Consider the following 15,012-nt stretch of genomic DNA (forward strand, 5'->3'; position numbering starts at 1 on the left):
GGTGTCTAAAAAAGCATGTTGTGTCCACATACCCTAATATAAGTTTTGAGGTGGTTCTTGATAACATGGCATATGGGCAACCTGCAAAAGATAAAAAAAAAAAAACAAGAGTAGATTCCATGATAAACAGAGACAGGTGTTGGGATTATTATTAACAACCTTCAGCTCGTTCTCGAGCCATGGCAACTTGATGGATGAATGCTCTGTAGAAAGATCATAGAATAAAATCATAGAATGTTAGAGTTGGAAGGGACCTCAAGGGTCATCGTGTCCAACCCCTTGCTCTAAATTGATCTTGAGTAGAGATGAGCGAATATACTCGTTGCTCGGGTGACCTCCGAGTATTTGTTAGTGTTTGGAGATTAAGTTGTCATCCCCTCAGCTGAATGATATATAGCTATTAGCCAGGCTAAGTACATGTGGGGATTCCCTAGCAACCAGGCAACCCCCACATGTAATCAAGCTGGCTAGTAGCTGTAAATCATTCAGCTGCTGCGATGAAAACTTAATCTCCGAACACTAACAAATACTCGGAGGTCACCCGAGCGTGCTCGGGAAAACCCAAGCAACGAGTATACTCGCTCATCACTAATCTTGAGCAAGTCTAGAAAGGAAGACCCATACGGGTCTTCTCAGCTGTTATCTTGATTGTATCAATGCATTGAGTTCATAGTGAAGTATATCGTGGCACAGCTGTGTCGGTGCTCAAGATAGGTTTCCCACACCAGTTATCTTATAGTAAGTAAATAACTTGGCACTCAACTTTGTGGATGGTGATAATAAAGAAAAACATTTTTTATTACTTGAATAGCAGCCCATAGTGGTGAGAAATATCTTTGTTTTAATAGAGCTATCAGTCTCCACAGTTGTGTTACAGTATTTTTTCCCATTTATTGTAGCTATTATATTGGACACTACCTTATATCCTGTACTTATGGTATATTTCCAGCACCTCTTTTAGTCCAAGTAATTCATACTAGGTGAGAATTTTCATATCTTCCCGTTGAGGCTTATTATTTGTGCTCTATACTAGATATTCCAATATACCTTTATGCTATATTTCAGCTAGTTATCCTACAAGCCTATCTGGAACGAAAACACGTACACGTTCCACTTACCCGGTTAGTATACTGATGCTTTTCCTATATCTGTGATACACATTACATACCCCTTCACATAGCTCTTTTCGCTATCCTAGGATATTTGTTTTCACCTTAGAGGTCCAGCGGAAACCACACCATAGGACCCTATCTACATCTAGCAGTGCCCCATACTCACCATTACACTAGCAGTCGGGTATGTAAAAAATGTTACTTACCTACCTACCTTATCCCTACCTTCTCTCCCCTACCCCCCAATCCGTCACATATCATATAATGATTGTGAGATTTACCTTATTTGTTTCTATATTCTTGTTTTTGTTCTCTGACATTATAATTATTATGTTTTGTTATACATTTGTAATGCAGTTTACTGAAGAAGGTCTAAATGTTTCACCGAAACGTTTATGCTGGGCTGCTATTCAAGTAATAAAAATTTTTTTTTCTTTATTATCACCATCCACAAAGTTGAGTGCCAAGTTATTTACTTACTATAAGATAACTGGTGTGGGAAACCTATCTTGAGCACCGACACAGCTTTGCCACGATATACTTCACTATGAACTCAATGCATTGATACAATCAAGATAACAGCTGAGAAGACCCGTATGGTCTTCCTTTCTAGACTTGCTCAAGATTAGTGATGAGCGAGTATACTGCATTGAGTTCATAGTCTTCCTCTTTGCTTTGTTTCTTCTATTCTTCCGACCATGATGTCCTTTTCCAATGATTGCTCTCTTCGCATGATGTGTCCACAGTTGACAAGTCGTAGCTTGGTGATCTTTCCTTCGAGTGACATGTCTCACTTGATTTGTTCCAAAATTGATTTGTTTGATCTTGATGGTACTACATCATTTACTCCATGTGCCGAGCATTTCAGTGGCTTAGATATCCATGGTTATAACCGCTCATATAGTGACAGTCAGTTAGCTACGGTAGTTAGTTAGTAAGTTAGCTGTTAGTGGGGCAGCACGGTGGCGCAGTGCACCACAGCCATGCAGCGCTGGAGTCCTGGGTTCAAACGCCACCAAGGACAACATCTGCAAGGAGTTTGTATGTTCTCTCCGTGTTTGCGTGGGTTTCCTCCGGGTTCTCCGGCTTCCTCCCACATTCCAAAGACATACTGATAGGGAATTTAGATTGTGAGCCCCATCGGGGACAGCGATGATGATGTGTGTAAAGCACTGCGGAATATGTTAGCGCTATATAAAAATAAAGATTATTATAAAAAATAAAGATTATTGTTTGTTCTTCCTTCTCCAGCACCACATACGCACCCTAATTCAATGCAATGGCTGTATTCTCAGTTTCTGTCTGGAGTATTAATTAAAGAAATTTGCCATAGATTCCTCATTTAGCATGAAAAATGCCCATTGTCACTATAGTCTGGCTGGTAAGGGCTCAGCAGAAAATTTTGGTAAGCCTTGGAGCAGGGACAGACACAGATAGAAGAGGGTCCTTGTGCAAGAGCGGTCGGATAGGTTATCAAAATGCACAATCCTCCCTGCTTTGGAAGTAGAAATGGGCCCTCTTGACTCTGGGGACCCGTGGGGCAGAGCAGTTTGCACCAATGGTATCTCCACCCCTGCCATGGAGTACCGTATATAACTAGCAGATACAATATATTACCAAAAGCATGTGAATACCCCTCCTGATTGTTGAGTTTGGGTGTTTCAGCCACACACATTGCTAACCGCTACGTAAAATCAAGCACGTGGCTATGCAACCTCTATAGACAAATTGGTAGAAGTACTGTAGTATGTGTGGTATTGAAAAGCTGTGACTTTGAACATGGCACTGTCTTAATATGTCACCTTTACCACAAGTCAGTTTTGTGACATTATCCGCCCTGGTCAAATGCAAGTGCTATAATCGTAAAGTGGAAGCGTCCAGGAATAGTAACAGCTCAGCCACAAAGCGGCAGATAATGCAAACCCACAAAGCATGGCCGCCGAGTGCTGCTGCAGGTGGTCCTCTAAGGGTATGTGCACACGATACTTTTATCAGGTGGATTCCGCTGGAAAACCTTCCTGAAAAAACGTTGACTAAACGCTCAAAGCAATGAACATATGCACGTCTGTGTGAAGACGCCTCACTGTCCAGGTTTTTGAACATCTTTTAACCACTTCAGGTTTCCAAAGATGACATACAGATAGAAGAAGTGACATGTCCGTTGTTCTGGCGCTTTCTGCTCCGAAGACGCTTTCTACTTTAAAATACAAAGGCAAAGCTCAAAAGATCCCTGAGCATCTTCATGAGAGTTTTTGCAGTATTAGGGCTTTAAAAACTGCTACTGCTTTCTTCGTTGTTAAATACAGTAAAAAATGTTCGAAAAATGTCGGAAAAGCATCATATAAAACCCATAAGCGGTCACAAAGGCGCTCTGGAAATGACAACAAAAAGATGTTTAAGGAAAAAAAACGCCAATGTCTCTTGAAGCTGTTTCTGCTTGAAAACTTTGTTGGACTCACTGGCCAGGAAAAGGTGTAGTGTGGACAGACCCTAAATGTGGCCTATTCCCCCCCGAATCCCTCACTACAGAGATATAATCTGCCGCTGAAAACAGGGTTGTAATTTAAAGCTTGTGGACCCCAATGCAAAATCAAGAGGGCCCGACTATCACTGTCTGTAATAATATTAGTCTTCTCATATGGACCAAAGGAACCTTTAGGACCTCCTTAAGCTCAGGACCCCCTTAGGATTCAGACCCCTGCACCCACTATTATGTCCCTGACTGGAAGTGACACTAGTACAAGGCCTCTGCAGCGGGAGCTTCATACAACGGTTCCTGTGGTCAGGCACAGCAGCTGAAGATAGCAATGGCACGAACTGGCGGTGGTGGCATAACACAGGGCCGCATCCGCCGTGAGGTGAGCATCTCTCAGGGGGCCGCGCAATCCTACCGCTCCTGACTGAAGACCACCTGCCGCAGCGTCACCTTGTTCTGAATGGGGGGCACAATGGTCCCAGCGCAGGAGGGCGGTGCTAACCCCACTGATACCACGCTGTACAGAGCATAATGGCGCTGCATTGCCACCTGACTCTGGAGCAGTGGTGACGTGCTCTCCGGAGGGAGGATTCACCACACGACATTTGTAAAATTTAGAAATGTTTTGCAAAAGGCAGACACATTGTTCTGCTCCCTAAGGCTAGGTTCACATTAGCGTTTCTGTGCGCAGCGTATCATCTGCATGCGCAAACGCATGCCAAAACACATGCAAAAGCATGCTTATGCCTGTGCATGACGCAACCAAAAATGCTGTGTGTGCGCATGCGTTTAAATGCATTTTGGCATGCGTTTGCGTTTTTTATGCGCATGGTGGAGGCGGTGACATCATTTTCTGGACATGCACAGTCTAAAGTACACATTCATATCGAATGCATGCGTATGCATGTCCTTGTGCACCAATGCGTTCCCGTAGACAGTAATGTGTTTTTTTTTGACACAATCATCCGCATACGGAAGAATTGCGCAATATTTGACGCCTCAAAAAATGCCTCATGTTGCGTACGCAGGAACGCATGCAAAATCATGTCTCTGCGTACACAATGTTAAAGATATGTACGCTGGATGCATGCGGATCATATGCTGCGCACAGAAACGCTAATGTGAATCCGGCCTAAGATATGCCAGTAGGTCAGGGCGTCGGACACACCATGGCGGGGGGGACAGCCAAGAGATAAGGGGCCACTACCACCCCCAGAGGAGGTGGAATTGTGTATTAGGAAGAGCACAGGGCCCATATGTTATTATTATTCATTTTTATAGCACCATTTATTCCATGGCGCTTTACATAGAAAAAAGGGGCATACATAGACAAGCACAATAAACATATATTAGTTTTGAACAGGGGCCTCTCCTGTGTAATTATGTACATACAAGGTTTGTGCTAGGAAGTGGACGCAGTGACCATAGTAACCAGACTCCACCTCCAGAAGTCACCGGTTGCTATGGGTAACCCTTCTTTTTCTTTTCACAAGTTTTCAGAACTTTCCCCAGGGCCTCAGACAAGAAGATCCCACAGCAACCAATCAGATCACGTCTCTCATTTCACAACCCACAAAGCAGAAAAATGAATCCTGACTGTGATTGGTGCGCTGGGTTTTCCATAGGTCCCGCTGTCTTCATGGCGCCGGGTGCTGCAACGTATCTGGAGGCAGCAGCTCAGCGCCCGGTAATGTGTGTGTCCACAGCGCCCCCTACCGCTCCATCTGTCCTCAGGGCGGAGCAGTGAGGAGAGGCGGGGACGGTGCAGCAGACACTGCCCGGAAACAAGCAAGGAAGACCTGGGGTGCAATCCTGAGATTGCCGGACACCGGGAGCCAGCGGAGAGCCCCGCCTCATCGTGGCCCGCCTGCCCCAGTCCTGACCTCCGCCGCACATGACATTAGCGACACCTTGTGACCCTGCAGTGACCCCGAGAGCCCCTCACCCGCTGCCTGCGCCGGTATCAGGCTGCGATGATGTCTGCCTCCAAGAACCTGCAGCAGTGGTGCGCCCGGCAGTGCGAGGGCTACCCCGGGGTCCGCGTCTCCGACCTCAGCTCCTCTTTCCGGGATGGACTGGCTTTCTGTGCTCTTATTCATCGTCACCGGCCAGACCTGATGTAAGTACCGGCTCTAGAGCCCCTTCTCCACCTGATAGCCCCGTACTCTCACCTGGCCGTCCCGAGAGCCCGCGCGCTCTCCACCTGGCTGTCCCGAGAGCCCGGGCGCACGCTCTCCACCTGGCCGTCCCGAGAGCCCGCGCGCTGTCCACCTGGCCGTCCCGAGAACCTGGGCGCGCTCTCCACCTGGCTGTCCCGAGAGCCCGGGCGCGCTCTCCACCTGGCCGTCCCTAGAGCCCGGGCGCCCTCTCCACCTGGCCGTCCCTAGAGCCCGGGCGCCCTCTCCACCTGGCCGTCCCGAGAGCCCGGGCGCCCTCTCCACCTGGCCGTCCCGAGAGCCCGGGCGCCCTCTCCACCTGGCCGTCCCGAGAGCCCGGGCGCCCTCTCCACCTGGCCGTCCCGAGAGCCCGGGCGCCCTCTCCACCTGGCCGTCCCGAGAGCCCGGGCGCCCTCTCCACCTGGCCGTCCCGAGAGCCCGGGCGCCCTCTCCACCTGGCCGTCCCGAGAGCCCGCGCGCGTGCTCTCCACCTGGCTGTCCCGAGAGCCCCGGCGCGCTCTCCACCTGGCCGTCCCGTGAGCCCGCTCGCGCCTTCTCCGCCTGGCCGTCCCGAGAGCCTGCCCGTGCGCGTTTTCTCCACCTGGCCGTCCCGAGAGCCCGCGCGCGCGCGCTTTCTCCACCTGGCCATCCCGAGAGCCCGGGCGCTCTGTCCACCTGGCCATCCCGAGAGCCCGGGCGCGCTGTCCACCTGGCCGTCCCGAGAGCCCGGGCGCGCTGTCCACCTGGCCGTCCCGAGAGCCCGGGCGCGCTGTCCACCTGGCCGTCCCGAGAGCCCGGGCGCGCTGTCCACCTGGCCGTCCCGAGAGCCCGGGCGCGCTCTCCACCTGGCCGTCCCGAGAGCCCGGGCGCGCTCTCCACCTGGCCGTCCCGAGAGCCCGGGCGCGCTCTCCACCTGGCCGTCCCGAGAGCCCGGGCGCGCTCTCCACCTGGCCGTCCCGAGAGCCCGGGCGCGCTCTCCACCTGGCCGTCCCGAGAGCCCGGGCGCGCTCTCCACCTGGCCGTCCCGAGAGCCCGGGTGCGCTCTCCACCTGGCCATCCCGAGAGCCCGGGCGCGCTCTCCACCTGCCCGTCCCGAGAGCCCGCCCGCGCGCGCTTTCTCCACCTGGCCGTCCCGAGAGCCTGGGCGCGCTCTCCACCTGGCCATCCCGAGATCCCGGGCGCGCTCTCCACCTGGCCGTCCCGAGAGCCCGCCCGCGCGCGCTTTCTCCACCTGGCCGTCCCGAGAGCCCGCCCGCGCGCGCTTTCTCCACCTGGCCGTCCCGAGAGCCCGCCCGCGCGCGCTTTCTCCACCTGGCCGTCCCGAGAGCCCGCGCGCGCTTTCTCCACCTGGCCGTCCCGAGAGCCCGCGCGCGCTTTCTCCACCTGGCTGTCCCGAGAGCCCGCCCGCGCGCGCTTTCTCCACCTGGCCGTCCCGAGAGCCTGCGCGCGCTTTCTCCACCTGGCCGTCCCGAGAGCCCGCCCGCGCGCGCTTTCTCCACCTGGCCGTCCCGAGAGCCCGCCTGCGCGCGCTCTCTCCACCTGGCCGTCCCGAGTCCCGAGAGCCCGCCCGCGCGCGCTTTCTCCACCTGGCCGTCCCGAGAGCCCGCCCGCGCGCGCTTTCTCCACCTGGCCGTCCCGAGAGCCCGCGCGCGCTTTCTCCACCTGGCCGTCCCGAGAGCCCGCGCGCGCTTTCTCCACCTGGCCGTCCCGAGAGCCCGCGCGCGCTTTCTCCACCTGGCTGTCCCGAGAGCCCGCCCGCGCGCGCTTTCTCCACCTGGCCGTCCCGAGAGCCTGCGCGCGCTTTCTCCACCTGGCCGTCCCGAGAGCCCGCCCGCGCGCGCTTTCTCCACCTGGCCGTCCCGAGAGCCCGCCTGCGCGCGCTCTCTCCACCTGGCCGTCCCGGGTCCCGAGAGCCCGCCCGCGCGCGCTTTCTCCACCTGGCCGTCCCGAGAGCCTGCGCGCGCTCTCTCCACCTGGCTGTCCCGAGAGCCCGCGCGCGTGTTCTCTCCACCTGGCCGTCCCGAGAGCCCGGGCGCGCTCTCCACCTGGCCGTCCCGAGAGCCCGGGCGCGCTCTCCACCTGGCCGTCCCGAGAGCCCGGGCGCGCTCTCCACCTGGCCGTCCCGAGAGCCCGGGCGCGCTCTCCACCTGGCCGTCCCGAGAGCCCGGGCGCGCTCTCCACCTGGCCGTCCCGAGAGCCCGGGCGCGCTCTCCACCTGGCCGTCCCGAGAGCCCGGGCGCGCTCTCCACCTGGCCGTCCCGAGAGCCCGGGCGCGCTCTCCACCTGGCCGTCCCGAGAGCCCGGGCGCGCTCTCCACCTGGCCGTCCCGAGAGCCCGGGCGCGCTCTCCACCTGGCCGTCCCGAGAGCCCGGGCGCGCTCTCCACCTGGCCGTCCCGAGAGCCCGGGCGCGCTCTCCACCTGGCCGTCCCGAGAGCCCGGGCGCGCTCTCCACCTGGCCGTCCCGAGAGCCCGGGCGCGCTCTCCACCTGGCCGTCCCGAGAGCCCGGGCGCGCTCTCCACCTGGCCGTCCCGAGAGCCCGCGCGCGTGTTCTCTCCACCTGGCCGTCCCGAGAGCCCGGGCGCGCTCTCCACCTGGCCGTCCCGAGAGCCCGGGCGCGCTCTCCACCTGGCCGTCCCGAGAGCCCGGGCGCGCTCTCCACCTGGCCGTCCCGAGAGCCCGGGCGCGCTCTCCACCTGGCCGTCCCGAGAGCCCGGGCGCGCTCTCCACCTGGCCGTCCCGAGAGCCCGGGCGCGCTCTCCACCTGGCCGTCCCGAGAGCCCGGGCGCGCTCTCCACCTGGCCGTCTCGAGAGCCCGGGCGCGCTCTCCACCTGGCCGTCCCGAGAGCCCGGGCGCCCTCTCCACCTGGCCGTCCCGAGATCCCGGGCGCGCTGTCCACCTGGCCGTCCCGAGAGCCCACGCGCGTGCGCTGTCCACCTGGCCGTCCCGAGAGCCCGCGCGCGCGCTCTCCACTTGGCCGTCCCGAGAGCCCGGGCGCGCTCTCCACTTGGCCGTCCCGAGAGCCCGGGCGCGCTCTCCACCTGGCCGTCCCGAGAGCCCACCCGTGCGCGCGCTCTCTCCACCTGGCCGTCCCGAGAGCCCGCCCGCGCGCGCTCTCTCCCCCTGGCTGTCCCGAGAGCCCGCGCGCGTGTTCGCTCCACCTGGCTGACCCGAGAGCCCGGACGCGCTCTCCTCCTGGCCGTCCCGAGAGCCCGGGCGCGCTCTCCACCTGGCCGTCCCGTCCCGAGAGCCCGGGCGCCCTCTCCACCTGGCCGTCCCGAGAGCCCTCTCCACCTGGCCGTCCCGAGATCCCGGGCGCGCTCTCCACTTGGCCGTCCCGAGAGCCCGCCCGCGCACGTGCTCTCCACCTGGCCGTCCCGACATATCACATATAACATATCACATCCAATGGTCTGGCATAAAATGCCATACTATGGTGTAACTCCAGCCTTATAATGATGTCTGGTGGTAGTGATTGCGCTGACGACTGTGTTCCCATAGTGATGTCTGGTGGTAGTGACTGCGATCACGGCTGTACTCCCATAGTGATGTCTGGTGGTAGTGATTGCAGTCACGGTTGTGCTCCCATAGTGATGGTGGTAGTGATTGCTGTCACGGCAGTGCTCCCGTAGTGATGGTGGTAGTGATCGCTGTAAGGCCGGTTTCACATGTCAGTGGCTCTGGTACGTGAGGTGACCGTTTCCTCACGTACCGGAGACACTGACTCACGTAGACACATTGAAATCAATGTGTCTCTGCACATGTCAGCGTGTTTTCACGGACCGTGTGTCCGTGTGCAAAACACGGAGACATGTCAGTGTTCGTGGGAGCGCACGGATTACACGGACCCATTAAAGTCAATGGGTCCGTGTAAAACACGGTACGTGTGCAGTCCGTATGCTGTTCAGGAGACAGCGCTACAGTAAGCGCTGTCCCCCCCCACGTGGCGCTGAAGCCGCCATTCATATCTTCTCTCCAGCAGCGTTCGCTGGCGAGAAGATATGAAAAATCGTTTTTTTTTTTTGTTTTGTTTTTTCGTGTTTAAAATAAAGATCCCTGTCCCCACCCCCCTCCCACCCCCTGTGCGCCCGATTACAGTCATGAATATGCGGTTCCACCTCCCATAGGGGTGGAGCCACATATTCATCACTGTAATGGGCGGCACCACGTGACCGCTCATACAGGAGAAGCTGCGGCGAGGACAGGACGCTACGAGGGAGCCGGGTGAGTATTTTATTAACAGCAGGCAGGCGCACAGGGGGTGGGAGGGGGGTGGGGACAGGGATCTTTATTTTAAACACGAACAAAAAAAAAACGATTTTTCATATCTTCTCGCCAGCGAACGCTGCTGGAGAGAAGATATGAATGGCCGCTTCAGCACCAGATGCAGGGGACAGCGCTTATTTCTAGCGCTGTCTCCTGCATGCTCCGTGTGGTACCCAGTCGGCACACGTGTGCCACACGGATGGCCTACGTGAGCTCACGGACACGGATAATTCCGGTACCGGAATTATCTGGACGTGTGAGACTGGCCTAACAGTTGTCCTCCCATAGTGAGGACTGGTGGTAGTGATCGCGGTCACGGCTGTGCTACCGTAGCGATGTCTGGTGGTAGTGATTGCGATCACGGCTGTGCTCCTGTAGTTATGGTGGTAGTGATCGCGGTAAGTTATGCTCCCATAGTTATCTCTGGTTGTAGTGATTGCGGTCACGGCTGTGCTCCCATAGTGATGTCTGGTGGTAGTGATCGCGGTCACGGCTGTCCTCCCATAGTGATGTCTGGTGGTAGTGGTCACGGCTGTGCTCCTGTAGTGATGGTGGTAGGGATTGCTGTCACGGCTGTGCTCCCATAGTGATGTCTGGTGGTTGTGATCACGGTCACGGTTGTGCTCCCATAGTGACTGCGGTCACGGCTGTGCTCCTGTAGTGATGGTGGTAGTGATCGCGGTCACGGCTGTGGTCCCGTAGTTATGGTGGTAGTGATCGTGGTAAGTTATGCTCCCATAGTTATGTCTGGTGGTAGTGATCGCGGTCACGGCTGTGCTCCCATAGTGATGTCTGGTGGTAGTGATCGCGGTCATGGCTGTGCTCCCGTAGTGATGGTGGTAGTGATTGTGGTCACGGCTGTGCTCCCGGTGGTAGTGATTGCGGTCACGGCTGTGCTCCCGTAGTTATGGTGGTAGTGATCGCAGTTACGGCTGTGGTCCCGTAGTGATGGTGGTAGTGGTAAGTTATGCTACCATAGTTATGTCTGGTGGTAGTGATCGCGGCTGTGCTCCCATAGTGATGTCTGTTAGTAGTGATCGTGGTCACGGCTGTCCTCCCGTAGTGATGTCTGGTGGTAGTGATGGCGGTCACGGCTGTGCTCTCGTAGTAATGGTGGTAGTGATCGCTGTAACAGGTGTCCTCCCATAGTGATGTCTGGTGGTAGTGATCGCGGTCATGGCTGTGCTATCGTGATGTCTGGTGGTAGTGATCGCGGTCACGGCTGTGCTATCGTAGTGATGTCTGGTGGTAGTGATTGCGGTCACGGCTGTGGTCCTGCAGTGATGGTGGTAGTAATTGCAGTCACGGCTGTGCTCCTTTTAGTGATGGTGGTAGTGATCACGGTCACGGCTGTGCTCTTATAGTGATGTCTGTGGTAGTGATCGCGGTCATAGTTCTACTCGTATAGTTATGTCTGGTGGTTGTGATCACGGTCACGGTTGTGCTCCCGTAGTGACTGTGGTCACGGCTGTGCTCCCTTAGTGATGGTGGTAGTGATTGCGGTCAAGGCTGTGCTCCCGGTGGTAGTGATTGCGATCACGGCTGTGCTCCTGTAGTTATGGTGGTAGTGATCGCGGTAAGTTATGCTCCCATAGTTATCTCTGGTTGTAGTGATCGCGGTCACGGCTGTGCTCCCATAGTGATGTCTGGTGGTAGTGATTGCGGTCACGGCTGTCCTCCCATAGTGATGTCTGGTGGTAGTGATCACGGTCACGGCTGTGCTCCTGTAGTGATGGTGGTAGGGATTGCGGTCACGGCTGTGCTCCCGGTGGTAGTGATTGCGGTCACGGCTGTGCTCCCGTAGTTATGGTGTTGGTGATTGCGGTCACGGCTGTGCTCCCGTAGTTATGGTGGTAGTGATCGCGGTCACTGCTGTGGTCCTGTAGTGATGGTGGTAGTGATTGCGGTCACGGCTGTGGTCCTGCAGTGATGGTGGTAGGGATTGCGGTCACGGCTGTGCTCCCGGTGGTAGTGATTGCGGTCACGGCTGTGCTCCCGTAGTTATGGTGTTGGTGATTGCAGTCACGGCTGTGCTCCCGTAGTTATGGTGGTAGTGATCGCGGTCACGGCTGTGGTCCTGTAGTGATGGTGGTAGTGATTGCGGTCACGGCTGTGGTCCTGTAGTGATGGTGGTAGTGATTGCGGTCACGGCTGTGGTCCTGCAGTGATGGTGGTAGTAATTGCAGTCACGGCTGTGCTCCTTTTAGTGATGGTGGTAGTGATCACGGACACGGCTGTGCTCTTATGGTGATGTCTGTGGTAGTGATCGCGATCGCGGTCATAGTTCTACTCGTATAGTGATGTCTGGTGGTTGTGATCACGGTCACGGTTGTGCTCCCGTAGTGACTGTGGTCACGGCTGTGCTCCATTAGTGATGGTGGTAGTGATTGCGGTCAAGGCTGTGCTCCCGGTGGTAATGATTGCGATCACGGCTGTGCTCCCATAGTGATGTCTGGTGGTAGTGATCGCGGTCACGGCTGTGCTCCTGTAGTGATGGTGGTAGTGATTCCGGTCATGGCTGTGCTCCCGGTGGTAGTGATTGCGATCACGGCTGTGCTCCCGTAGTTATGGTGTTGGTGATTGCGGTCACGGCTGTGCTCCCGTAGTTATGGTGGTAGTGGTCGCGGTCACGGCTGTGGTCCCGTAGTTATGGTGGTAGTGATCGCAGTCACGGCTGTGGTCTAGTGGTTATGATGGTAGTGATCGTGGTAAGCTATGCTCCCATAGTTATGTCTGGTGGTAGTGATCGCGTTCACGGCTGTGCTACCGTACTGATGTCTGGTGGTAGTGATCGCAGTCGCGGCTGTGGTCCCGTAGTGATGTCTGGTGCTAGTGATCGCAGTCGCGGCTGTGGTCCCGTAGTGATGTCTGGTGCTAGTGATCGCGGTCACGGCTGTGGTCCCATAGTGATGGTGGTAGTGATCGCAGTCGCGGCTGTGGTCCCGTAGTGATGTCTGGTGCTAGTGATCGCGGTCACGGCTGTGGTCCCGTAATGATGTCTGGTGCTAGTGATCGCAGTCGCGGCTGTGGTCCCGTAGTGATGTCTGGTGCTAGTGATCGCGGTCACGGCTGTGGTCCCATAGTGATGGTGGTAGTGATCGCAGTCGCGGCTGTGGTCCCGTAGTGATGTCTGGTGCTAGTGATCGCAGTCGCGGCTGTGGTCCCGTAGTGATGTCTGGTGCTAGTGATCGCGGTCACGGCTGTGGTCCCGTAGTGATGTCTGGTGCTAGTGATCGCGGTCACGGCTGTGGTCCCATAGTGATGGTGGTATAGTGATCGCGGTCACGGCTGTGGTCCAGTGGTTATGATGGTAGTGATCGTGGTAAGTTATGCTCCCATAGTTATGTCTGGTGGTAGTGATCGCCTTCACGGCTGTGGTCCTGTAGTGATGTCTGGTGCTAGTGATCGTGGTCACGGCTGTGGTCCCATAGTGATGGTGGTAGTGATCGCAGTCGCGGCTGTGGTCCCGTAGTGATGTCTGGTGCTAGTGATCGCGGTCACGGCTGTGGTCCCGTAGTGGTGTCTGGTGCTAGTGATCGCAGTCGCGGCTGTGGTCCCGTAGTGATGTCTGGTGCTAGTGATCGCGGTCACGGCTGTGGTCCCGTAGTGATGTCTGGTGCTAGTGATCGCGGTCATGGCTGTGGTCCCATAGTGATGGTGGTAGTGATCGCGGTCACGGCTGTGGTCCAGTGGTTATGATGGTAGTGATCGTGGTAAGTTATGCTCCCATAGTTATGTCTGGTGGTAGTGATCGCCTTCACGGCTGTGCTCCCGTAGTGATGCCTGGTGCTAGTGATTGCGGTCACGGCTGTGGTCCCGTAGTTATGGTGGTAGTGATCGCGGTAAGTTATGCTCCCATAGTTATGTCTGGTGGTAGTGATCGCGGTAACGGCTGTGCTCCCTTCCTGGTGACATTTCTCAGCACATCTGATTATATAATTGCAGGTTCAGTCGCTCATTAATCATCGGGTATGCTGACACTGATTACAGTGTGAGACTATGGGGTAAATATTCAGATTCCGGTCTCGGCCCCAATGTTTCTTGCTGCAGTCAGACGTTTTCTGGACAATCCTCCCTTCTACCCCATACACTTTTTAGATGTCTGGCAGCCCTCTCCCCAAGTCTCCCATACACAGGAGCACTGACTCTGCTTAGTGCTCCTTATGGGACCCCTACTAATCCTGATAATATAGGGGCCGCAGCTCTGTCCCCTTCTGCACTTTCCCTGCACAGTCGCCCTGGCCCTCCTGCCTTTGCAAGGGGACTGAATGGGGTCTCCCTACAGTTTCCTGCATAGTGGGTGGCCGAGACAATGCTGTGAGGGGACGCACTGCTACACAAGCTCTTGAGCACATTCATTCTTGGAATTAGCGGGTGTCCCAGAAGTCAGACTCCCACCGCTCGTAAAATGGTTGCACGTCCAGCAGTGTGCCATGACTGTAGGAGATAGAATACCACCTTATTGTGACACCGAAATTTAGATCCGTTTCTGCCGTGATCCATGGCCTGGTCTGCGTTTCCATTCCAAGAATTCAGATCTGGCATTTGGCATGAACGGCAGATCTCCTATTCTACATGTCATGCCTCTGCCGTCAATCAGTGTCTGTCACCCCCAAAGCCACAATCATACATTCAGTATTTTTCATCAGTATTTATAAACCAAAACCAGGAGAGGAACAATCAGAGGGAAAGTATAATAGAAACACGTCTCCACTTCTACATTGTTTGGGTAGAAAGTGCTCCTTGTCAGCAGTCCCCAGCCTGGTGTATATCGGCAGCGGTACGCAGACATCATGTCTGAGAGGAGTGTAGTTGCCCCCCAGTTTACAAGGAGGGTGAGTCCGGGACGGCGGTGCACTGCTGTGCTGTTCTGCCATCTATACTTTGTAGTCTGCTCGCATTGTTCGTCAGTCGCTCCTGTGAGTCACTCTCATGTGTTTCTGTGCTCATGGTACATACCGTAATTAGATGTCACATTTTGCTGTATTACCAGTAGATCAGG

The 15,012-nt window shown here is 55.8% G+C and overlaps 1 protein-coding gene across 3 annotated transcripts in view; it reads left to right on the forward strand.

Annotated features, from left to right (window-relative positions):
• The first annotated feature begins 5,330 nt into the window (after positions 1-5,330).
• Positions 5,331-15,012, forward strand: part of MICALL1 (MICAL like 1) — a 75,505-nt gene continuing 65,823 nt past the window's right edge. For 2 of the 3 annotated variants that reach the window (XR_011315023.1, XM_069736952.1), the window contains exon 1: positions 5,428-5,707. Coding sequence is in view for 2 of the 3 variants with exons in the window: in XM_069736952.1 (XP_069593053.1) it covers positions 5,562-5,707 (146 nt within the window). In the remaining variant the exon portion in view is untranslated. Of the gene's footprint in view, positions 5,708-15,012 lie in introns of all 3 variants that reach the window. The other variant, XM_069736951.1, reaches the window with a different exon arrangement.

The sequence above is a fragment of the Ranitomeya imitator genome, chromosome 8 (genome assembly GCF_032444005.1).
Source record: "Ranitomeya imitator isolate aRanImi1 chromosome 8, aRanImi1.pri, whole genome shotgun sequence".
NCBI lineage: Eukaryota > Metazoa > Chordata > Amphibia > Anura > Dendrobatidae > Ranitomeya > Ranitomeya imitator.